General features: G+C 26.6%; 2 protein-coding genes across 7 annotated transcripts in view; both read right to left on the bottom strand.

The window, feature by feature from the left end:
- Nucleotides 1–21: 21 nt before the first annotated feature.
- Nucleotides 22–10,969, bottom strand: LOC135923347 (transcription initiation factor TFIID subunit 2-like). Of its 2 annotated transcripts, XM_065458040.1 has the most exons (18): nucleotides 10,623–10,969; nucleotides 9,628–9,795; nucleotides 9,222–9,378; nucleotides 8,478–8,839; nucleotides 8,017–8,146; nucleotides 7,757–7,888; nucleotides 6,922–7,048; nucleotides 6,150–6,277; nucleotides 5,144–5,308; nucleotides 4,287–4,487; nucleotides 4,159–4,241; nucleotides 3,579–3,839; nucleotides 3,379–3,481; nucleotides 2,806–3,111; nucleotides 1,030–1,307; nucleotides 553–870; nucleotides 465–504; nucleotides 22–226 (listed from the first exon to the last, which is right to left on the bottom strand). In XM_065458040.1, the coding sequence occupies exons 1-18, from the start codon at nucleotides 10,917–10,919 to the stop codon at nucleotides 84–86; spliced, it is 3,399 nt and encodes a 1,132-aa protein (XP_065314112.1). In that variant the 5' UTR covers nucleotides 10,920–10,969; the 3' UTR covers nucleotides 22–83. The 2 variants fall into 2 exon arrangements, with proteins under 2 accessions (XP_065314112.1, XP_065314111.1); XM_065458039.1 differs by having other exon boundaries at nucleotides 4,159–4,487; nucleotides 10,623–10,968.
- Nucleotides 10,970–16,234: 5,265 nt separating this feature from the next.
- Nucleotides 16,235–25,805, bottom strand: part of LOC135923196 (tolloid-like protein 2) — a 32,666-nt gene continuing 23,095 nt past the window's right edge. For 4 of the 5 annotated variants that reach the window (XM_065457812.1, XM_065457813.1, XM_065457814.1 and 1 more), the window contains 10 exons: nucleotides 24,010–24,048; nucleotides 23,813–23,919; nucleotides 23,101–23,177; nucleotides 22,814–23,007; nucleotides 21,664–21,904; nucleotides 21,251–21,401; nucleotides 20,633–20,991; nucleotides 19,771–19,838; nucleotides 19,067–19,183; nucleotides 16,235–16,388 (listed from right to left, as the gene is read on the bottom strand). In XM_065457812.1, coding sequence (XP_065313884.1) covers nucleotides 16,258–16,388; nucleotides 19,067–19,183; nucleotides 19,771–19,838; nucleotides 20,633–20,991; nucleotides 21,251–21,401; nucleotides 21,664–21,904; nucleotides 22,814–23,007; nucleotides 23,101–23,177; nucleotides 23,813–23,919; nucleotides 24,010–24,048 — 1,484 coding nt within the window. In that variant the 3' untranslated portion in view covers nucleotides 16,235–16,257. Of the gene's footprint in view, nucleotides 16,389–18,022; nucleotides 18,359–19,066; nucleotides 19,184–19,770; nucleotides 19,839–20,632; nucleotides 20,992–21,250; nucleotides 21,402–21,663; nucleotides 21,905–22,813; nucleotides 23,008–23,100; nucleotides 23,178–23,812; nucleotides 23,920–24,009; nucleotides 24,049–25,805 lie in introns of those variants that run through there. The other variant, XM_065457816.1, reaches the window with a different exon arrangement.

Below are 25,805 nucleotides of genomic sequence, written 5' to 3' on the forward strand. Positions count from 1 at the left end.
GCAATATTAAATTTATTTATTTCAAAAAAAATAAATAACATTTAATGGAATACATATTTTTTTATAAACTAATTCATATAATTTTATGATAGCGATCTATCTCTATGGGGTTTCTTGGAATGCTCCTTATGATGCTTGCGATGCTTTTTATGGTGATGTTTATGTTTTTTCTTTTTGTCTTTTTTGTGTGAGCTGGACATTTCATCAATCGCTGATTTATCTGATTCTTTTAAATTAGGGGAAAATTAATTTGGGAGGTTCAAAATTATGTATAATAACAATATCTCTTGTTTAAATATTCCACTTTTAAATTTCCTTGATTTCGGCCATAAATTTAAAAGTATATCATGAATCTCTGTTTTAATTTCCCAATTTTAAAATCGTAGAAATAACTAATTACGAGTTCTCGGGTTAATAGAGAGTGCAATAATATTTACTAATTTTATATTATATCAATATATTACTTGTTTCATTTAGTTCTTTGGAACTTTGAGTAGATAGGCACTAATTTAAAAAAGAAAATTAAAAACATCTATAAAATAATCATATTACATCTTCAGTAATCAAATGGCGCTTGAATTGATCTTGAAAATTAATAGGTTGAGTCAAATCAATTTTCGGTACAGGATTTTCCTCATCAAGTTCCATATCGGAAGGAATATCGAGTTTGATATTTTTTGGATTGCTTAAATTGTTTCCGGTAAAATCATTTATAACGGTGGAAGGATTTAAAAAATCATCATTTGGTTCCAATAGAGAGGATAATGGTTTAGGATTGTTTATGAGATTTAGAGTTTCTGTAGGTATTATTTGAACATTCTCACCAGTTTGAAATTTTTTGAAAGATAAAGTTGCAGACTTAAGATCATCCTTTTTTGATTATTTTTTTGTAAAATTAAAAATAATGAACTGCACCTGCACGCGAGCTGCTATTTTATATGATTTGAATATCTTATTTCCAATAAACCTTAAGCAATTAATAATTTTAATATTATAAATAATATATCGGAAGTGATCAAATATAACTACCAATGGTCTCAATGGTAGAGGTACATCTTTTCCAAACAATGAAAAATACAATTCTATAGCATCGCATCTCAGTCTATAATCAAAGGAAAATAACGTTTGTCCAGAAATTAATGCCCAAAGTTTATTTATAAAGTCAAGATCTTGAGCCCTAAAACTAAGAATTTGAGGGGAATCAATCAACATTTTAAATATTTTGTGTTTTAGATAGGTACTCTCCTTCTGACTTTCCATAAATTCAGGGGAAAAAATCCAATCGATTTCTTCTTTCAAAGCGTTATCTGATTGTATACAAATGAATAAAATAATTATATGTAGAAAGTAGAAACTAGGTTATTGAAAATCAAGTATCATTAAGAAACATCTTATTTTAATGGATTTGATTAGATAAAATTTGCAAGAATGAATAAATATTCCATAAAAAAAATATTGTTCTTATATAAGCTAGTTTTCTCGTTGATAGGTTATATATTATCAAATCTGTTAGGCAGCAATAGTTTCACCTGGTGGTATTATTTTATATAATATTCCTATAGATGATTATAAAATATTTTTCTCATATAACATGCAATATTAGTGCTCCAATTTTACGAATCAATATTTTATTTATTCGAATAATCACAACTATCAATTTGAATTACTCATATTTGAATATCCTTTATTATTTGATTAGCTCATACAATTATTAATTTGGACGAATATTGAACAATTTAAAAACTTTCAGGGTGCGTCCAAAGTCAAATAATTTTTCAAAAAAATGATAAAATGAGGTGGATGAGACTAAAACATGGGAAAATCGTTTTCTATAAATATTTTAAATTTATATTTAATAGAAATATCGGTAAAAACTAAGTTAAATTTTTTTTAATTCAACAACAATTATTCCAATACTTTCACAAAAAACTCCAGGTTTTGTCAGTAGGTGTTCGAATATGTCTCAGAGTAATATCTAATGATGGGCTGTGGAAATTGTTTAAGCATACACCGGTGGAATTATCGCAAAAAAAGGAAGAGTTCAAGCCTGTTGAGAGTAAGCATAACTTTTATTGATAGAATATGCGTGAAATGGGTGCATAATAATGAAAAAGTAGAAAATGGTGATTTTAATATTGGCAATTGGATCAACCCTAGTAAAGGGGGGAAGATGTTTTATCTGGGTGACATCCTAAATGCAGATGGAGGTGTTGATACTGTTTTTGTTGTAAGGGTTAAATATGCGTGGAAGAAGTTCAGAGAGATGCCGTTTATTCTAGCAAATAACAACGACTCTGAAGTTGAAGGGAAAAGTACGTTCGCTAGGTGAGAAGTTGTAAATTTTATGGCGGTAAAACACGGGCAATGAAAGTGGCTCACAAGGATGGGAATGGAAGAGGCTGGAGTGGTAATGAAATGAAATAGACAAAGATGGTTAGGGCATTTGGAGCGAAAAACGAAATGACTGGGTAAAGAAATATGCATGGTTGGAAATAAGAGGATCAAGGCCTCGAGGAAGGCCCAATCGAATAAGATGATAATTGAGGATATGAGAAAAATGAATCCCACAAATTGTAATGCCGAGGACCGAAAAAACGAAGAAGTCAAATCGGAAAGAAAACTGTTTAATCCGGGCAAACCTGGAAATCGTTATTAAATGGAGAATATTTTTGAATTACTCAAAACCAAATATTCATTCAAAATCAAAACGACACTTTTTGTTTTTCCAAGTTCAGTATCCAAAAATAATGGGAAGAATGAAAGATATACGAGCCATTTTTTTTATATAAAATAAATATAAAAAACCTTTAACAACTTCCAAAAGGCATTGAAAGGCTGCTAATCTGACATCTAAAAAATTTCCAGGGGTGGTATAGTTTTTAAACAAAGTTTTAAGTGTGTAAATGGGTATATGACCCATTTTTTGTATGTGCCTCAGGGCTAAGAGACACGCTTGAGTCACCGAATAACGGTAAGAGGCATTGTGAGGAAGCTTTTCGAGGTTGATTTGGCAGACTATTTCCGTCAAGATTTTGAGGATGTCGGGAGATGTTACTACGGATTTAGGTGGTAAAGAGGTCTCAACCGGGAGTTGCTGTGAGGGTAAGACACCTGAAAAGATATTTATACAATTATAGGGTTCTAACTGCCATTCGACTGATTTTTTATAAACACCATATAATTTGATTAATGTTAACTATATTTGCTTACAGTTAAAATTACTTTTTGGAGGGCTATATATAAAAAAGAAGTAAATTGGTGAAAAAGAGTCCTATGGATAGAATTTTGATCATAACTTAATTTTGACTGAGTGGTGTTAGAACATTGTGATAGAGAAGCTAAAAAAAAATTATATGCGTATATTAAATAAATAGGAACTTGCAAATTTAGATGGAATCGAAGGTTCGAACATAGTGGCTGAGGGAGATATAGTATTTGCCAATGCAACTATAAGATTTGCTCGAAATATACTATCCGAAAACTAATCACAAAAAATATTTAATTAGATATTGGAGAGAATTTTAATGATGGGTATAAAAGCTAGATTAAGAAAAATATGTAAATACTAAATATTACACCTGGTTTTTCAAATTATCATTAAATTTGAGCAAATGAAGGATAAAATCCAATATTTCGGGGGGTGTAGTTTGCCTCAAACCACCCATCTTCAGCAAGCTTATAGCCAATGGCATAGCGCAAAGTAAAAAATAAGATTGAAAATCTGAGAAATCGTTCTTTTTGAGCATCAATGTGGGATTTTTGAGGTTGCAAAAGAGTTTGTAAAATATGTTCAATATAGATGAAGGACCGGCCCAGGTATCTGTCATATTATTGGCGATCTAATTTTAAGAGGATGATTAAACGTGCAATATGTATGTATTATTATTATTTTTTCTGCAAGGTAACTCATTATTTTTAATGACTGTATTTTGTTACCTTGAGATGTACTTATTCTTAATTTACATACTGATCCAATTTCTACTTATATTAAGAGTGAAATCTACCCAAGTAAAATCGAAACTATCAGTTAGATATTAATGAACAAATTCGATCTAATTTTATATAATTAAGTTAATACAATTATTCGATCTGTTTTGACACTCTTTTTTTGTCATAATACATAAATCCAAGAAATCAATTTCGAAAAAATGTTCTAACTTTAGCTAAACCAAAGGCAGCGTCTACTCTGACCCTGTAAAAGTGTTTGTTATATTTGGCTTCTTTGTGATGGATGGTGGAGCCTAGAGAATTCAACAGGTTAGATATATTACTGCTATTAGGATTGCTTTGAGAAAGTTGTGAATTATGGTGATGCATCAGGATGGAATGATGATGGGTAGATGTTTGAGTGTTTGCTATGTTGGAAGGATTATTTAAGATGAAAACAGTAGTATCCTCTATAATCTCGTTCAATAGATTGCGGGTTTGAATAGTAGCAGATAGTCGTTCTCCTGGGTGTGAAGTAAGGAATGCTTCGTTCAATAAATCTGTTTTTTTTTAATATATTAAAAAAAAATGGAATATTGGGTTTAAGTGTAATGATATAATATGATAATAAGTTATGGTTTGTATACTAATAAAAAAAAATATTTTTTGGAATAAAGAAATTGCATCAAAACTATTGTTGATATCTAATTTGCTTTTTTTCAGTGCTGCAAACGTTACTTCTAAATGTAAAGTCGTTGCTTTATGTTACTAACCGAAAAAAGAAAGGTCATTCGTTACTTTCACAAAGAAATACAATAGGAAATGTTAATTGTTTTTTTTTCAAATATAATGTATAAAAGGCTACAAAAATACAATATTATGATTGAAAAATATAGTTATCAATACAATATATTAAAATTGTAATTATTTATTACAATACGTTTTTTTTAAAAAGTTGTTAATTAATGATTAATTTGCAAAAGTGGTAGCGGGAGAGGTTACATTTTTTCTAAAAAAGGTATACAGCACTGCCTTTTCACCTATCATAAAATAATAAGCAATATGAGAAAATTTGCAGAGGTACCCATTTATAGACATGGATCATGTTTGTTTATTTTTTGATTTTTAAATCAAAAATTGATCCTTTAGGACTTGCTTATCTATAAATAATGAATAGACTATTATTAAAACATCAATGATATATTTCTTTCCATACAATTATAAAATTGTCCTCTATACGATCCGTATATAGACTCTATAGGGGCACTATAACCAGAAAGGGCTTTAATAGCCCTGCATTGTGAGACCACGTCCCGTTCGTACTTGAGCATCATTTGGTATTGATAATCAGGTTGATTTATTCCTTTATCCTGGGTCGAACCTTATAAAAGCAATATGATATAGATAATGTTAGATTTAAGAAGTCACTCTTACACTACTTTCTAAAAAATAAAAAAAAGTCTTTACTATAATTTTAAATTTGGTGTTTGTATTCTTTCTTTTTCTATTATTAATTATTATCTAAATCTATTAATTATCATTAGGGTTGCACCGTTGCCTGATACTTTCATTTATAACCGATACCCAAAATAATAATTAACTCTTATAAAAAAAATTAAAAATTGATCATAAATAAGATTTTCGTCAAAATAATATTATGCAAGCCTCAAGATTTCGTTTAGCTGTTCCTTTCTACTATCTATGAGCAACCGAGCTTGAGTAATACTTTTTGGCTAAAATAATGGGTTAGCCGTTTTTAACAACGTTACTTTGAAATAGTAACCATCACAAAACCAATATTAATAATAAAGAAGCTTTGTTGACTCTTTACCTATTTCTATTTTACTTTTATATGTTACGGAATTAACTTTATTACTAAAGAATAAACATACAAGAAAGGAAAAAAAATTACAACTACAAAAGCTTCATTTAAAATTGAAAGGCATTTTTTTATAGATTAAATTAAAAATCAAAATATTTTTGTGGCAAATGGAGACTGGGAAAAATAATATGTTTTTCCCCACAGATAAACTCGATTTTTTTTGGATTATATTTCATTTTAAAAAAATGTTATCGGTATTATCGGTAAAAAGATGGTATCATGCTTCTCTAATTATCACGAATTATACATACCCAAATTATATATTACTGTGTACAAGTAAAGTTGATGTTCATTTTTTAAAATTTAATTAGTTTTCTAAAATAGGAAGGAAAAAACAAACCCAAAATTAATAAATCCGGATCCAGGGTTACCCACAAAACAGGGCATTCCGTTTCAAAGGCCATAGTTAAATCAATATCCGCCTCATCACCGTTGCACAGAGGTACTTTCTTCTTTTTGTTGCGATAGCTTAGTTTTTTTTATATTGCGCATAAAGGGTACAAAATTTAATCATATCAAAATGGTGACTAGGCTTAGATATGGGTGCGCCAAAATTGCTAGTAAATTAATTGCCGATCAATATAATAATTTTTTAAATAAGATCATTTTTCTTTCTTTATTAAAATAAATCTTCTTAAAATACCACAATTAAAAATTAAAGATATCCCGCCAACCTGACAATAGATCTCCAATTAAATGGTTAGTGATTATAAATAAGCCTTAAGCAAGAAATGTATCATTTTTATTCCAATATGGTTTATGGTTCTCATCGAAAAAAAAGTTAGCTTCTCGCTCTATTGTTAAAATCTTATTTTCAATTTTTTAATATAAAAAATAAAAAAATGCACATGTGGCCAATTATTGAGAATGGTTTTCTGATATGGGGCTTAATTAACATAAGTTATGAAAATTTCCCACATATTAATTAATTTTTATTATTACTTTAAAGAATATAAACATGAAATTAATTTAACTTGTAATCTAAAATTCTAAGGTGCATTTTTATTGGTTTAAAAATATGTATAAAATAATTTGCCTTTACAAAAAAGAATCAACGCAAAATATTATAAGGAAGAATATATTAGAAAAATGCAATAATGAAATGTTATTACGTTTTTGTTTTAGATTGACAGGGAATATCGTATTTGCGGTTACCATTTTCAATGTTGACAGTGTGTAAGAAATTGCCATCCATCTCTTGTACCCTGACTTGCAATGGCCCCACGTAACAAAAATGGGCTTATGTATTTATATATTACATAAAAAAATATTTTAAATCACAAACAATCGGAAGGGGGGGGGGTAATAAAATTTTACATTTGGAGGTCTTAGGGCTTTCTCCCGATACTTACTAATTCATCTAAAATTTCACTTATACACCTCCAATGTGTATAACATTGTTTCGCTTCCACGAGCTTTGCATTTTTTTATACCGAATCTTAAGCATATAGTATTAGAAGCTGGAAATGATTTTGGAGTGCGCATTTTTCCATATCATAATTTGTAATTACCCCGGTAACTATAATTATTTCGGTCATTATTATCCCTATTTCTATAATTATTATTAATTTATTTCCATCCTTATCATCATAAATAATTGTTTTATTACTGTAATTATTATATATTCTCAAAATAATTCTTCATCTCCGTCGTCAATGACGGGGTTTACTCTCTTCCGAAAGTCAATGAATGTAGGAATATACAAGATTATAAATTTTTAGCAGAAAACATATTCCCGGCCAAAAAAAAATCATACCGACTAACCACGCACCTAGTAGTAACAAGGTCAATTGCTTTTAAAAATATTCATATCCAGCCATACATAATTTGAATAATAACAATGATTATTTAAATTAAACCCATAATATTGGTAATTTATCATTCCACTTTAATTAACTAGAACTTATAAAAAAACTCAAATGGGCATTTTTAAAAAAATGGATTAACCTTTTTTATTTATTTCTTGACGTAGGTCCAACTCTAAAATGCTCTTTTTGCGGCTGAAACTGTATGATCCATATATGTTAACAAGACCAGCTTGATAGACCCAGAGATCGAAAAAAGATTGCAGGTCTTTGCCTAATAAAATATTTAATATGATTGTTAACAAATCAAGAATAAAAAGTTATTGAAAATTTATAGGCTTTCATTTAATTTTAAAAATTATATTTGGCACTTTAACAATTTTTTAAAAAATATATATGTACCCGTAACAGTATAAATGAATTTCAAAAAACTGGATACAGATAAGAGCATATTATTCCAAGCGTCTAAATGATCTTTATTTGGTTTTGTGGTAGAAGCGTTAGTAGCCAATGTAAGAAGCTTGTTAAACACCTAATTAATAAAATTTAAGTAATTTATTAAATATTCATCATATATAAGCAAATTATCTTCTAAAAGTTGTTCAGTCATCTTATATCTTGGGGGAGAAAGAATGAATTTTATATGCGAAAAGCATTTTACAAGGTTAGCCCATTTAATTCTGAAGAGACTTTAACAAATAAATCATAATTTTTTATCATTATCAATATTTATTTAATAGTCTTCGTGATTCTAAATAAATTAAAAAAATAAATGGCGTAAATGAATGTTTGTTTAACAAGTCACTAATATAAAGTAATCACATTATTTATATATTTGTAAAACAAGAGTATTTAATATTCACTTGAATAAGCATATTTTTTCCAATTCGATATTGTATCATGCGAACAAAGAGCCTAGCCTTTATTTCTAACATCTTAATGTAACGAGACGACGAGAAAGATGGGTAAAGATTGAAGTATGGAGGAAAAGGTTGTTGGGTAAATTTTTTGTTCTGTTCGAACCAAAAAGCTTCTTTTTGGTTGTTGTAGTTTTTACTTTCCTTATTATGATGCTTATGTTTTCTTTTAGTGTTTGTCGAATCATCGAACCCGCGAATCTTTTCGATAATTTTTGAGGCATCTAATAGAACGGGTGACTTTGAGGTTTCGTATTTGTATAAAGTCTCCATGGATTTGTGAACGAAATAGCGGTATTCGTTGTAGCCTTATTTGTGATAGACACAGTGCATTAATATTTATAAATATTATTATAATTTTATTTCAAGAGACCTTATAATTTACTAAATAATCATAATAAAAGGATAAAATCATTGTGATAAATATAATTAAATCAAATTTAGATCTAAAAAAAGAAATATTGTAAAAAATTGACAAAAACCGTAAAAATATTTATATAACCTTAACCTTTTAAAACCCATAAATACAATCTTTTTTATTAAATAATCGTTTGTTATATTATTAAATCATTACTAGTTATTATACAAAACTAAGTTTGTACTAGTAATTATAATGATTCTAACCTTTGGTCCGCTTTGTCTTTAAAAGTTAAAAAAAAATGCAGATATATATTTTTTCTGTTTCCATACCGAACACTTTTTGAATGTACAAATCGGTTATATAACCAGATATTCCTAGCAAAAGCCAATATTCTGTCACTAACCAGCTCGTTAAAAATCGACCAAAAAATTGCAGAGCTATTGCTAGAGCTAAACAACGTCTAGTTATCCAAACCTGATCAATAATCTTTTAAAAAATTATATAATATGATATATAAATTAGATTTTGGAAACCTTATTCACTAATTTGCTCACTTAAATAATAATAAAGATAGGCGAAAGACAAGAATAAACATTCACTTTTATTTTAAAACAAATTGTATCTAATTTTTTTTTACAAATTAATGGTGATCTAAATAAAATTCACCAAAAAAAATGTTAACTTTCTCACATAATACCATAATAGGCTACCATATAATTAATTTAAAAAAAGAACTAGAGGGTTGTATAACAATCTCGCGTCAATAATGGAGAAAGTAGCAAACGAAGCGAATCCATCAGAATTGTTAAACCCAGTAAATTCGTCCACAAAAATTTGCTTGTAACAGGAGAAAGGGAAACGAGAGCTCAAGAGTTCTTCATAAAATTCAAATATAGTGTGAACCTATAATTTCAATATTAAAACAATATATTATTTTACAGTAGTTTTATATCAAACAAATTTTTGGTGCACCTGACCTGAACCTCTCAACTTTAAAATAGTAAGAAGAATCTTTTTTAAATGTAGTATATAATTAGAATAATAAGGTTTGCTGGATATCTTGATTTAAAAAAATCATTGATTAAAGGCATATAAAAAAATTCTTAGTACATAAAATATGTAAGAGTACTCATTTTAACATTAAAAAAAGTTTGAATTTTAGGTTATAAACAAAAAATTCTTAACTAGACTCAGGTTCATCCACCTAACTTTTAAAAAAATTCGATCTATATCTTACCAACCTTAGTTTATTTTTCAAAAAAAATTCTGTCCAAGTCAATCTTGCCTGGCCCTCATATCATAGATCTTCAAGATGGGAATGGACCAAAAATATTTTAAACTCAGCAACTAGCAAAATATTCTTTGGGCTGGAAAATAAGGAAAAAATATCTTGAGGCTGATCCTGAATTTTTTAAACCTTGAATAATGCCAATATATGATTTTTCTATAAGAATTCATTACTGGCTAGGCTTGGCTAAAATAAAATAGACCACAACCTGTGAAAAATGTTTATTGGGCCGAATTGGGCCTAAAAATTAGTACCAACCCCTTAAAAAAAATTCTTGATGGACCAGTTTGAGTTAATCTCTACTTAATCTTAAGGTTTATAGAAAAAAAGAGTATCTCTAAATTTTGATTTTAATAATCTTATAATTAAATATTTTTAATTTAAGCAATACTTAAAGTGTATAAATAATACAAAAAGACATTACATTTCTAAAAAAAATTACCTGACTATTAGTATATACCATAGAGGGTGATTTTAAAGTAGGAAGACAAAAATTAGTTAATTCATGCATATGAGGATCAACATCCATTTCAAAATGACCACCAATAAATCCTATAAAGGGTGCAGCTGTGGGAACATTCAAAACATAGTGAAATGTTTTTGAAAATGTACTGTGAACAAAATATTCTTGATTCTTATTTAATATCTTTTCATTATCTTTTAATTCCTTTTTAACATTTATCAAATCTCCACAGGCTATGATTGTCATTGGTAGATTATGTTTTGGACAACATGACATAGAATTATTATGCAAATCAACTATTTCATGTTCTTCTATTACAACTTTTATATCCCATGTACATACTTCTGAAAAAGAATCAATACAAGGTATCCACAATCGAGATGATTGATTATATAAATCATATCCCCCAATAGTATATATATAATTATAGTTGCAATTTAAAAAATTTAATAATTCAGTATTAGAATTGTAAATTGAATCAAAATGGTCACAGGGAAAGTTTAATTTATGAAAGGCAATCCCACCTTTAGGATTCTTTATTGAAAACTTAATTAAAATGTTTATATTTTGTTGTTTTTGTTCACAAATATTGTCATCTATCATTTTATTATTATTAGTTTTATTCATATCAGATGCATTTTCAGTTTTGAGATACAAATGGTTTGTTAGAGATATAAAATTTTCAGGCAATTTAATAAAAAGTTCACCTCTATTATATTGGGAGTCTGTTGATGGTAAAATTTTTGATCCATATATATCACAAAATTTATTTAAATTTCTAATATCTTCATCACTCACAACTTGTTTACTACTTTCTTTATCGTCAATATTCTTTGATGCATTTAAAGCGTCTAAAAGAGGGTCACAATAATCAAAATCTAATAATTCTTCTTTATTTAAGTATATTTCTAATATTTCACATTGTCTACAATTCAAATAAAAATATTTAAAAGAGCCTTTAGAAAGAGGAATTATTTCAAGTTCTGTTGTCCCGTATATTACATTATTCCTAAAATCAATATTAATTGTCAAGCTTTGATGTATAATTTTAAAATTTCTTTGAGTCATTTATAAAATAAAATGCATGTGTGCATTTATTATAAAGTTAACATATGTTTTTGTAATTTTTTCCTAAATAAAAACCTAGGCTAATGCTTTAGAGTTCACAACTATTATATACTTTAAGATAAATTACAATTCAGTCATTTGTTTATTCATTGTTAAAATATAATAATAAATAATCTATCTATGTTTTAAAAGGGGTTCAATAACTGTTCAAAATAAGAAATCTTAAGATCTTAATTCTTGATGATCAAATAAAGTTAGAACAAAGTATCAATTGTAGGCGTTTATTAAAAATTAGGGTTAAAAAGTGCCTTTCTAAAAATTTTAATGAAATTAATTTAGTAGTTTGGCGCAGTATTGTTAAAAACCGACTTGTCTCAGATTTGGCAAATAGAAGCCTAAACTAATGTTGTTTAAATCCCAATTTGGGCCGATTTTTAAAAATGGCCAGAATTAAAATTTTAGCTAAAATTTATGCAACCCTGAGTATTTTGCTAATAGATAGCAGAATGGTTTAGATCTATTTGCCAATTCTCGAGGCTTGCTTAACATTATTTTTTCTAAAATCCTAATAGATCATTTTTAAAAATCGACCCAAATCGAGCTTTTTAACAACACTATACCAAACTATATTAAATAAAAATATTCATATTACATATAATCATTTATTCATAACAAACAAATAACGGATATACAATAAAAATTGGATAATGATTATATATTAATTAACGAATATAGTATTTAATAATATATTACATTATGAACATATATATATTTAATAATATATTACATTATGAACATACATATATATTTTGATTATATCAATATTAAAATATATATGTAAAATCATTTAATTATATAATCAATACCACACAAACTTTTCTGCCATCTATGAGCAAAATCTCCAAGCTTACATAATACTATTTTGTTTTTAAAAGGCCATTCAAATTGCGTTTTTTATCAATACTATTAGTAGCGTCACTGGGAGGAAGTCGCATGGGCTCGAGCCCCCTAAAAATTTGAAGAACCCCCTCAAAATTTTGAATTTTTTTATACCACTAAAGAAAGGGAAAAAAATAAAGGTAATTTTGAATGATATCATAGCTAAAAAAATAGAAGATAATTTAATAATAATTTTTAAAAATTATTTTGAACCACCTGAGATTGTAAAAGCTAATGACGCCCTTGCATACTAGATTAGAAGTTTAGAGGTCGAAGTTTCTCGATTTGTCTAATCATACGTTACGGGCTAGATTAACTGTGTTTGCCTAATTAAATCGCCTTGCTATAAATTTTAAAAATGGAGCTTATTATTAAATATAATGGATTAAAATTAAATAGTTATTTTGGGAAATAATTATTCCAATATTAAGATTTCTCTAAATATTTTAAAGTCGAAATGGTTTTTAGTATCTACGGTTGAAGGATATAAATATATTGTATTGAGTACTTTTTATCATTTATAATTACAATGTCTTATACTTGGATGATAAATCTCTTAGTTTGAGATGGTTTAATTTTAGAAACTGTTTGATTTCATTCCAACAGCTTTAAAAGATACCTTTAATATAATTTTTATCAAAATATATTTATAATTTGTTATATATCTTTACCTATATTTAATAGAGAACTTCCAAAAATATATACTGGAAAAACAGATTCCACAAGACACATATCCGAAATATTAGAAAATACTGGAAGAATCGCCAAATGACGAAAAGAGAAATATTTCTTACCCTTCATATAAAAAAAACAAAAGTACAACTGCTATCCACCATATATCATTAAATTCATTAATACGTATTATAAAAAATAAAACGTTATGATATAAATATATTAAGCGATATATGAAAATTGAATATAAAATACCATACTTATGAGTATAGTTGGGTAATAACCGATTTTTTTTGGCTAAGGCTAATTTTGAGCCGATTAATTTTGGCTAATAAAATTTTAAAATCTCGAATATGACAATTGCCACCCTTCTGAATTACATTATTATTGGATTTCCACTAAAACAGATTTAAAATATTAATTTTTACCAATTTCATTAAAAACATTGGAAAAGTTTTAAAATGATGAATATGACAATTGTCACCCTTCTGAATTAAATTATTTTGAAATTTACAGTAAAGCAGGGCATTTTAAATCAGCTTAAGCTCAACCTTAGCCAGAATAAATCGGCACCGGCTTAGCCAAAAAAATGGCACAGGCTTAGCCAAAAAAATGGCTCAGACTTAGTCTTAGTCAAAAAAAAATCGGCTCACAGAAAAAAATCCGCTTAGACTTAGCTTTAGCCAAAAAAAATTAGCTTAGAATTAAACTTAGCCAAAAAAATCGGCCATGCTAGGCCGAATACCCAATTATACTTATGAGTTCCCATTTTAAAAAAATATTATTATTACATTGTGTTGTTCCCATCCCTTTGCATTTTGGTTGAATAACGGAGAGATAATGGAATAAATATGAAAGTGAATAATTGATACAAGAATTATAAGGCAAGATAGTTATTTTTACGTTTTTATGTTAAGCGATGTATATAATATTACTCTACTTCGAATTTTATTTTTAAAGTTGCATCCAAAGCACGATTTTTTTATTTACAAATTTTGAAACCTTTAATATAAACTTTTTTAAAAATATAAAAATATGTACAAAACATATTTAAAAATTTTTTTCATAAATTTGACATATGATTTCATTAAAATTTTAAAAGTTTATTAAAGTTTAAAACTTTTGGTGTTTTTCAAACAGGTTTTAGAAGCAACCTAATTTTAAATCTCACTGATTGAAATATGTAATAAAAAATTAGATTATATATTGTATTAACATAAAATGAATGATTTTTAAATGTATATTTTTAGATATACTATTATATATAAACGATAGGAAAATTTTACCTATCGATTGCTAGTAATATTCTAACATTTAGTTTAAAGCATTCTTTAATGCGACATTATTGTACTGATCTTTTGATCTAATTTCCTTTTGAAAATTTTTAGAGTTAAAAATATTATTATATAAATAATTAATATATTTTGGAAATCATATATATTATTAGTACACATTATTCTTTTGAGAATGTTAGGTGAGAGGTGACGATATGTTAATTTATAGCCTAAAATTAAATTTGAAAACTCCCTATCCCCCTAAAATATTTTCTATTATGTAAAGAATTTCTTGAGATAACTAAAATCAAGGTAAGCAAATTGGTTTTTTAGGACTGAATGAGAACTATTGCCGCCATTAAATACATTTCCTTTGATAGATCCAATTATTATAAATCCAAATCTCTCAAAGGTAGGAGCTAAATAAATCCCAAAATTTATTATGGATAATATTTTTTTTTTGATACTGTTCTTAATACAAAATTTTGCAACGATTTCTGAAATGCCAACGTGATTATAAAATTTCCGAATCATTTGGTAAATCTTATAATTTTATCGTATATCTCCTATAAAATACTCATTTTTGTATTATTTAAAATTAAGGGTTAATTTTATTATTTTTGCAAAAAAAGATTTTTCAGTTTCTAATAAGCTCCAATTCTAAAAAAAATAAAAATAAAAACTGAGTTGTTTCACATAGTCAATCTAAAACTAAATAAAACTATTACTACATAAAAATACGTTTTTCTAAAGTACCTTTTCATAAGCGTTATTTTATTTAATGTAAAAGCAATTTAAATTCATCAAGATCGAACTGAAAGTATCCAATGGTAAAGGACACATTTTAATTTTTTTTAAAAAAAAGAGTTAAACCGATATTTAAATTAAAATATTTTCAATTTTAAACTTCATTTTACAGGCTATTCAAACAATTCAGAAATCGTTGATTACCTCGTCTTACTTTAAAAAAACGACAAAACATAACTAATGATAAGTAAAGATCAAAGGCCCAATCCAGGCTGATAAAAACTAATCGGTGGGGTAGCTAGTAGAAATAAATAAAGCTTTAAATTGGTCTACATGAAGCTGATAATTTTTCGGAAATGGATCTGGTCAGTAGCAGGTTGTGAATTGAAATAACAACGAAGATATGACTTTTAGATATCAAAATCTTGATATAGATAATTTAAAAATAATCAAGTGTATTTAATATTTCTGGAGATTTCTATATAAAATTATGAGTGAATTGAATAGTTAAAATTTTATAATATAATATATCATTTTTCGATTATTGTTGGGCTCAAAGTTAGAATCAAAACCTTAGCATTTGCGGTCCACTCCACTTCTTTATATTAAAAAAATCCACCAATTTAAAAAAATTGTTAATAAAATATTGTTGTTTTAGTGTTAAATGACATAGTATTTTTTGAAATAGTTCTCCTGTAAAATTGATAAAAATCTTATTGAAACCTTATAATAATCAAGCGACGATATAATATAGACATGGTAGATTTGTAATTTTATTGTAATTATATAATATTATTTATTTAGTATATATTTATTTATTATCTCTATAATTATTTATTTTTCGCAATATATCAATGGAATCGAATCCGTTTATAATTATAACCTCTTTATTTTAAAAAAGAATTTGATTTTTTTTATTCCATAATATTTTGACGAGATTTATTCCTCTTTAAAGTCATGGAAACGATGATACATATAATTATAATTAAAAGAAGAGGACCGGACACCAGGATAAAAATAGTATTGGCCTTACGTTTGAATATACCTGGAAACAATGTATGTAAGTCATAAAATTAGTATAGTGTTAGTTATATATTATATAATTATTACGAAACCATATTGTTGTATTCCATAATGCTAAATATCATGTCACTCAAATTTGTAATAATCCGGGCCTTAACTACGGGGGGGGGGGGAGGCTTTGAGGAAATGTCATACAAATTTGTGGCCCCCAGCGAAATATTGAAAATTTTGTGTTTTTTATTATTTTCATAAATAAAAAAATATATTTTACATAAATTTACCTTAATATTACATAAATTATCATTAATAATACAAATTATGTTTAATTACATAAATTATGATTCATTTTCCCGATTTTCATTTACTAATTATTTATATTTTGTTATCTAATCTGCTTATTAATCAAAAAATAAAAGGAAAGTTATCGAAATATTTCTGGTTGAATCCAATCGAAATATGCAATTTCTGATCAAAATATGTAAATATTTTAGGCCCTACCATCCCCACCAATGTCCCCTAAGAAAAATTAATAGTTATGGCCTGGATAAGTGAAAATCGCTTGTATTATGTTCGAGATTAGAAAGCATCCGGTAATTCCAGAATTCTCTTGGGGGGGGGGAGGTAAAAATATTGTTAAAGCATAGAATATTGAAAGTTTTATTTCCCTGTTATGTTTATGTTATTTTTATTTAGATTTTATTGGACAAATAAAACAAAATAATAAGAAATTAGATTCAAAATCATATAATAACATTTCAAATATTAATTTAATATTTGTATTCGTTAACTAATGAATCGATTTTATTCAAATAATGTAAACATAAATTTTAATAAATTAGATAATTATGCTTATATAACAAACAGTATATCTATAAATAAATTTAGGATTAAAAAGCTTATCCATCACTAAATCTAAGCATAAGTAATAATAAAAGTTTATTTAACTATAATACGATTAAAATTTGGAAGAATAAAACAGTCATTTTTTCCTATTATAAATTTGTTTTAAGCATAACCCTGGACATTGAACGGAACTTGGGAAAAATAATGGAACGCTAACAGAATAGGAACAGTGATTACGAGAATGTTCTGAAAAATGTGAAATTTTTTTATGCTCAATTTTTAATATTTATAAGAGTTTATTAATAAGAAATTTTCGTTTTTCTTTGTTTAATTCCAGTTCGCGTCAAATAACAAAATATTATTCATATTATTAACTTAGTATTCATTTAATATTTTGTGATTTTAAGATTAAATATTTTTTCTTAAAATCAAAATTAATACAAATGTAATAAATGTATCAAATTTCAAGATAATTTTATCCCCAAGTTAATATTGATATCTATTTCGACATTAAATTATATAAATGATAATCTTTTAGAGAATGCCTTAATTAAAACTTAGATGCAATAATTGAGTTGTATAAATATTTAATTTAAATATTTTTATAGGATTTTATGAAATTTAAATTTCAGTCTTCATGTAAAATTTTACATTTATTGAATAGGGTTTTGAAAAGAAAACCCTCTGTATTATCTTTAATTTATTATTTATTGACAAATTAAATTTTTAATGATTTCAATATAAACTCTCGATAATGATAAAATATGATTCCATAATATGTTGCATTTATCATTTTGTGTTTAGGATTTATAAGTTTTAAAAAAATTGAAATTTTAAACATACCTAAACACAAGAGATGCCAATTTGGTTTTAAAATTTAGAAACCCTAGTTATAATCCCACCCCTTTTTCGCAAATAAATATCTGGGTGATGGCTATTACTTCTAATAATATGATTACAAATTAAATCTTAATTTCCTATCATTATTTAATTATACTACAGTGCATGCAACATTTAGGAAAATAGCGACATTATTTAATTTAAATTATTTATTAAATGAATATACAGCGATTAACGACGATAAAAAACACAATAACAATAAATTCTTTCCAACATGCGATTTTGTAGCTTGGCCTTTCTTAGCGGAACCTTTAATTATTATATAGCAAATTGTTATGAAAAAATGAAGTAATGACTATAATAAATGACATAATTCTACATCAAATTACACATATCGAAAAATTCGATAAAAATAACTATGCTTAAAATTGTTAAGAATATTGACATTTATTTGAATTTGACAGAATGAATTAATATTTAATAGTGCTGTAAAGGAAGGTAGAAGAAAGTAAAAAGGCATTATAAAGTAACAAATATTTGAAATATACCAAGTAATAGGCACGGGTTACTATTTTTGAAGTAGCATTTAGAGAAAATGAATTAACATATAAATGAAGTATTAAATTATGGAAAAACTAATGTTGCCTGAGTTGTAATCCATTCTAGAATTTGTATAATACATATTCTATTAATTTCAGACAATTTCGCAGTAAAATTTTGAATTAATTGAAATTTAAAACGACATTTCCAATGTATTTTATATATTAACCCCAAAATTTTATTGTATAGTTTTCTGTAATTTAGGTTCTATACAAATGCTGGAGTACAATCCCAGTATAATCAAGTCTCCAAAATTTGAAAAATGTGCGTTATAAATGATTTAAATTTTATAAAAATTGATTAAATGTCTTGAATTCTCTAAAACCTAAAGAGTACGACATATCCAACAAAAATTAGCTTAAATAAAAAAAATAAAGACTTGTAGCAAATGGAAGTATAAATTAATCCTTATATTACAATATTTTTCATCACTATCGTCTTCGGAGCCACAATTAGATATATGATTGCAACGTAAACTCGAGTCGATACAAAAATTTGACTTTTGACAAAGATACCCCTTTTGGCAGATCGGATCTATTATATAAATATACATTTATGAACAATTTATCTTTCTTTCCCTTTACAAATGATATGCTACAAAATTATTTAGACGGATAGAATTTCATTTATTGGCAACAGTATATTTTTTTATCCTTTTAAGTGATAAAGTATTTAAAATTAAAAAAACACTATACTCAAATAGAAATATTTAGGTGTATTCTAAACTATGAGGTACTTGAGCTGAACCAGTTTTTGTCACTTACTATTCCTCTAGAGACCAACCACTAATATAAAATTTACCAATGTAATGTCTTTATTCGTATTTAACAGTGTTTGAAAATCTTGAAAAATTTTTGAGCAAATATTTTGAAAATTGTTTTTGAAGAGGATAGATATTTGATCATATTTTAGCTAATAATGCCTAAATATTTTTTTAGAAAAGAAAGAAAGAAACTTTTATAAGTAAATCTTTCGTAATTTTCATGCACAAAAAATCTATCAAGATGAAATCCAAAAATAAATCTTCAAAGATTTTTGCTTAAAAAGCTTTTTTAAAACTCTGATATTTATATATAAATCAATAAAAATTTCATTTGCAATTAATTAAATTGTTAGTTTACTTGACATAACTTCCGTCCAAGAAACTCGAAAACCTTTGGAACCTGTCGCTCTCTTTGAAGATATAAATCTTTTTTTAAAAAATAATCATTAAAAAAGAGCTTAAGCGGTAAATATTTATGAGCATTTCTCTCCTATAACAATCACAAAAAGCCACAAAAAATAGCTTAAAGTTATCTTATTGAATTTAAATATATTTTTGATTGTGAGAGCTAATTTGCCTCTACCAAGCAACACTACATAAATATAATGCATAATTGGAATTATTTTTGTTTAATAAAGTTTACTAAAATAAATTAAAAAGAGTATCAATAAGTACATTATATTATTTTATCTACTAATATAACATTGTCAGGTTCGTAACCAAAGGGGAGGGGGGAAATCCATCCCATCACAAATTTGCCTGTTCTCGTAAATATTATTTTAAGCTAATAAAAATTTCTTCCCTATACATTCCCCTCCCTTTCCCCAGAAAATATATACAATATATCACTATAAGAAAAAATTTGAAAGAAATATTAGTAAAAGTTAATAATGACTATAATTCAAAATTTTTAGAAAAAAAAACATTTTAATAAAAATTATTTTTATAAAAATCTCATTTAAACAAACGCTGAGAATAAGTGAACCTAAAGATCTCCAATAAAACTTATGAGCAAAAACCTTACCTAATAACCTCCCCCCCCCCCCCCCCATAGCAAAATCCTGATACGCCTATGAATATTATTCACTATTATTATTCAAAAATTCAAATAGACTAAAAATTTACAGTGAAATAATTAAATTGAATATGTGTTTTAAACCATTATGAAACGAAATTATTATTTAAATTTATTTTCATTATAACATCTATCTTTATTATACCTTAATCGAATAGTGTTATTAATCGAAAGATAATCGCTTTGATTAGGAAATGGTTTCGGCCCACATAGATATTTAGGTGGGGCAGAGAAATTGGTCCATATCAATAAGGCCGCATCAGAACAACCAGTTTCTAATTTACCCTCCAAAATAAAATTAATAAGGGTTAATAAGACTCGATTCTGAGGTTTTACCCATATGAACCAATCGCACGTAAGACTAACTTGATATTTGTAAGGGTAATTAGGGGTTTTGACTATACCACTAATTGCTGGTGCAGTAAAATTGTGATTACAATCTTGTTTTTTATTGTCGAGAAGAGAAACGAAAGAATATTGGCATAAAAACCCTTCTGCCGTTTCCTAAATATATATATATTTTTTAATAAAGGATTAAAAATTGGTTCCAAAATAAATTTTAAAGGAGGGCTTTAGCCTTTGGCTCCGATTCCAAACTCTCATAATAATAATTATTAAAATAATTTTTCTTGTCTCACTAAACAATTTCAAAAATGTTCTTACTAGGTTTTGCAGAGTGGCCTAAAGATGCTTCTTAATTTATAAATCTATTTTTGAGCATATTATTTTTTATTTTACAACAAAATATTTTTTGGCACAAAACATTTGATCCAGAATGGAATTCGACTTTGATTATTGAGACATCATTTTCAGATTCGATGGGAAACGGAGATTTTTCCCCGCAAAAAATTCCCAATAAATCTTCTCTCTCATCTGACCATACATTGTATATTTTGACATAATCCAAGGCACATCTATTTATAAATTTAAAGTATTTTATAAATTTAAAAAGTGATCTTTTTCTTAATCTAACTTAATCTCATCCTTTTTTCTGTTATATCTAAAAATAGTAAAAATCCCTTATTTAATGTATTTTGCGTTATCGATCCCAGCAGATCATCTGGAGTGTTACTTTTACCCCTTCTATTTTTATTTAAATCGTGCTCAATGAAAACCAAAATATAGAATATTTTAGGCTGGATGTAAGCATGTCATTGAAAAGATCACAAAAAGCACCTTTCTTCATCTCCCATATTGTCGGAATTATTGGAATTCTTTTGAGGTAATTTGAAATGTTCGAAAGTAAGTTTAATATTTTCTCCGGGCAAACCTTTAAATATGTATAAGCACGATGATTTAAGTGGGTAGTTAGCAGGATGTCTAGGGGAGTTAAATGATCCACTTTTTTGACTAGAACTCATGAAAGTGAAATCGCATTTGGATTTTTCTGGATGAGGTGTTCCCGGGATTCCAAAATCTAATAATTAAAATAAAAATGAATCATTATTTTGGTTTGATGTAAAATGTAATTTATCGTGTACAATTATTATTTTTTAATATTATTGGTTCAAAGCTGGGTTTATATTTATAAATATTATAAGGTTTTTTTATAAATGTGAATATATGTTTAAGAATAACAGTAGTGTTGTTGAACGACCCGATTTAATAGATTTTGAATTAAGATTTTAGCAAAAATAATATTATGCAAGCCTCGAGATTCCGTTAATAGATTCCCAACCAACTCTCCCATCTATGAGTGAAATTTCCAGGCTTGCGCATCAAAAATCGAACCGTTTAAAAACACTAGCAATACTATAGTAAGTATAGGTTTTAAATGTAAAAAAAAATATGAAGTTTATGGTTAGGCTTGTGATATGATTCAGGGAATTCTAAAGGTTACTAATTGATTATGATATTGGAAAAATTTATAACTAAAGTTATTCCTGAGAAAAAAGTAAATATCTTTTTCATCGATTTTAAATTATAAAGGTTAGGCTAGCTCATTTTAGGTTGCATCCACTGTTTGGAAATACAAAGAGTGCTACATAATGATAAAGTTTTGAAAATTTTGCAAATATATGTTCTGGCCATATTTTTATTTTTCTCTTAAAATAAGGTTTATTTGAGTATTTTTCGATAAAGTTTTGAAAGTTTTCTAAGTAAATTTTTTAATGTTTTGGGACAGTCGTAATTAGGTATAAAGATTATTTTCCGATTCTAGTAATTATGATGGTTCTTCCCAGTTTCTTGGTTCACTCCGGATCCCTGATTTCAAATAATAAAATATATATAATTTTTGCCCATCTTTTACAAGTTTTGACAAAACATAAAATTCAATTATTTTTTTTTTTAAAAAAGCATAATGTGAAAAATATATTAATGACACCTGTGTCAAAGTCATACCAAATTTTGAACCCATTGCCAATCGAATTTCCACTGTGAAATTTTAATAAGAGTAAATGGCCACTGGAGGATATTATATTAGGCGGCTGTAGATTACAATATTTGGCATCGGGGTTTGAGTCAATTAATTCTCCATCCCTATGTTTGTAATAAACTCCTAAATAGGCATCTGAACATCTTAGTTTATATCAAATATATAAAATCATAAATAGATGTATGTGGGTACATATTATATACAATTAAGATATAAGATAGTTATGATATAGTTACCTGGTTGAATTATTGGGTATGTCAAATATTTGGAAAAAGAGGAGAACTTTTTCCAAATTCCTTCTGTCTTTGAGGCCCTAATAATTTATTTTGTCATAAATCATATAAACTTTTAATTTGTTTTATACCCCGTCCTAGCTTAACCAAATTATCTACAAAATTTTTCGCGAATTAATGTCATCAAATTTATACATTTCTAGATAAGTAAATAATTTCTATTAAATAAATTTGTGAATTATACATTTTTCCTCCCAAATTAAAAAAATAGTACTTTTTTTAAAATATTACTTTTTTGAAATAAATATTCATGATAATTGGTATTTTAATAGGACGTTAAAAAATTAAACTAAAATACCATCGTGACTAATACAGTTGAGCTAGGATGAGTTATTATTTTTTATAAGTTATATAATACTTTGATTAAAAAAATTCATATTCGTTTATTTAAAATATGTAACTTTTAATTTTAACTAATGATTTGTAGGTTTCTAATTTCACTTTGATCAATTTTATAGGAGAGCTATTAAAAAAAACCATACCATCTGTTTAACATTAGAATGGAAATATATTTTATTACATCCAAAAATAAATTTTCAATAAATTTTTGGTGGTATTTTGTGGGCCCTAATCCAATTTGGACCAAAATCAAATTTATAAAACCCTATATATACCTAAGATACGATATAGGTAAAATTAAATAATACACGGATACTTTTAGGTAATAGAAGCAATCGAGGTTTCTTTTGTAAGATTGTGGGAACATTGGTGAGAACATAGTTCCATTGGTTTCGCCCAAACTTAAAATTCGTTGATCGCATTCTGGATGATGAATTATTTATTAAAAATAATTTTTTAAAAATATTATAATCGATTTTGCTTGATTATACTATCCATAAATAAAATTATAACCTGTTCCTATGATGTGATAACCGGGGTTAGATATAAAATCTACAAAAGAAATAAAAAAATAAAATAAAATTATAGCAAAAAATGAAGTATAACATAAAATATATTTAAATTAAATTGTTATAATCTGCGATGGCTTCAAAATATCTGATTTTAAAAATTCCTTTAAATCTGACGTCGCTGGGTTAATTATATTTAGGCCTATATTAAAAAGTTTATATTTTTTTTTAGGTCTCATTTGTAGTAAACGCGTTATGTTCAAGCGGTGCGTTATTTGCAAAATCAAGTAATAAATTAGTATAATTTTTTTATGGAGCGTTAATGATGATAACGCTATGATAAAATTTGAAAAACATATATTGCATCGTATGTTTCAAAAATTATTAACGCTACGAAGAATAAGAGTGTTTTCAATAGATTTAAATAACGCAACGCCTGCACATAACGCGTTTACTATAAATAAGGCCTTAGGTTTGCTCAAAAAAACATTTTCCTGCTTAGGTGCCTGAGCATGCTCTTGCCCTTTCTCAGCGATGTGCCACTTGATTTGTTCTATATCCTAAGGAGAAATATTTTTTAGTTTATTGTAAACATCTTTTTATGATTTTAAAACCATTTTATTTCCATATATTTAAAATATCTAATTTACTTATGATTTCTTATATTGAAAAATCCTTATTTGCATATAAAATTTTATATTTTATGATTTATTTATATTCTAACATACATATTTTTGTTAAAAGCAGAGTGAAAGAAATAAGGTATTGAGTATATTTTCCGGGGGGTTGCAGGATAATAGAACGAAATAACTTTTAAAAGTGGGCTATATCATTTGCTAATGATACTTTATGGCGAGGGGGGGGGGTAGGTTGCACATATTGAAATGCATTTGCGGCACAGATTTTTTAATTTAAAAAACGCGCTCAATTAATGATTAAAAATATTTAAAAAAAACACCATCAAATTATCGCTTTACTTATATTTTGTATGTAATAAGAAAATTGAAAAAATTTTGCAAAGGGGGAGGGGAGAGTATGGGTTGTGTTCCCTCTCCTCAGTTGCGATACTCAATGCGTGAGACGGAATAGTTTGTCAAAATACTGTGATAAAGAGCAGTAGACCTCAAAAAAATACGATTATTCGTATTCGTATGAAAATAAAACACTATACGATTCGAAAATTAAAATTTTTTAATCAAAAGTGAAAAATAAATTTTAAAAAAAATGATTTCTGAATGAAATAAAGTATCAAAATAAAAAGTGTCACCAGGAACATGTTGAAAACTCACTTACGAATAATTTCGAATAATACGAATACTTTCTGATAATTTTGAAACGAATAATACGAATATTTTTAGAATAATTTTGAATTAATCGATTGAACAATGAAAAAGCTGTTTATTAATCGATGAATAATTTTATTCAAAAAATACGAAACGAATAGTATGGAATATCGAATAATGAATAACTTATTTTTGATATAAAAGCACGATTAAAATAGGAATAACCCTGCATTCACAGTTACAGCGCGAAGATACAAAAAATGTAGGGTAAAGCAGTTGTAATAAGATTCAAATTGTGTGGATTAGAAATGAATGAGTTAAAAACAGTGTACATGCTCAAAAATATAGGAAGAATAAAAATAGATAAAGTTACCTGCAGCTGGGAAACTAGAAATAGAAGCATTATTTAAAAATTTTATATAAATGTACAAAAAGATTATTAACTTTTTGTGAATTTATATTAAAACCAATATAGATTGGTAATAGTATAGAGAAAGGTGGGAAAATGTTGCAATAA

The sequence above is a fragment of the Gordionus sp. m RMFG-2023 genome, chromosome 2, assembly GCF_954871325.1.
Source record: "Gordionus sp. m RMFG-2023 chromosome 2, tfGorSpeb1-WG-v2, whole genome shotgun sequence".
NCBI lineage: Eukaryota > Metazoa > Nematomorpha > Gordioida > Chordodea > Parachordodidae > Gordionus > Gordionus sp. m RMFG-2023.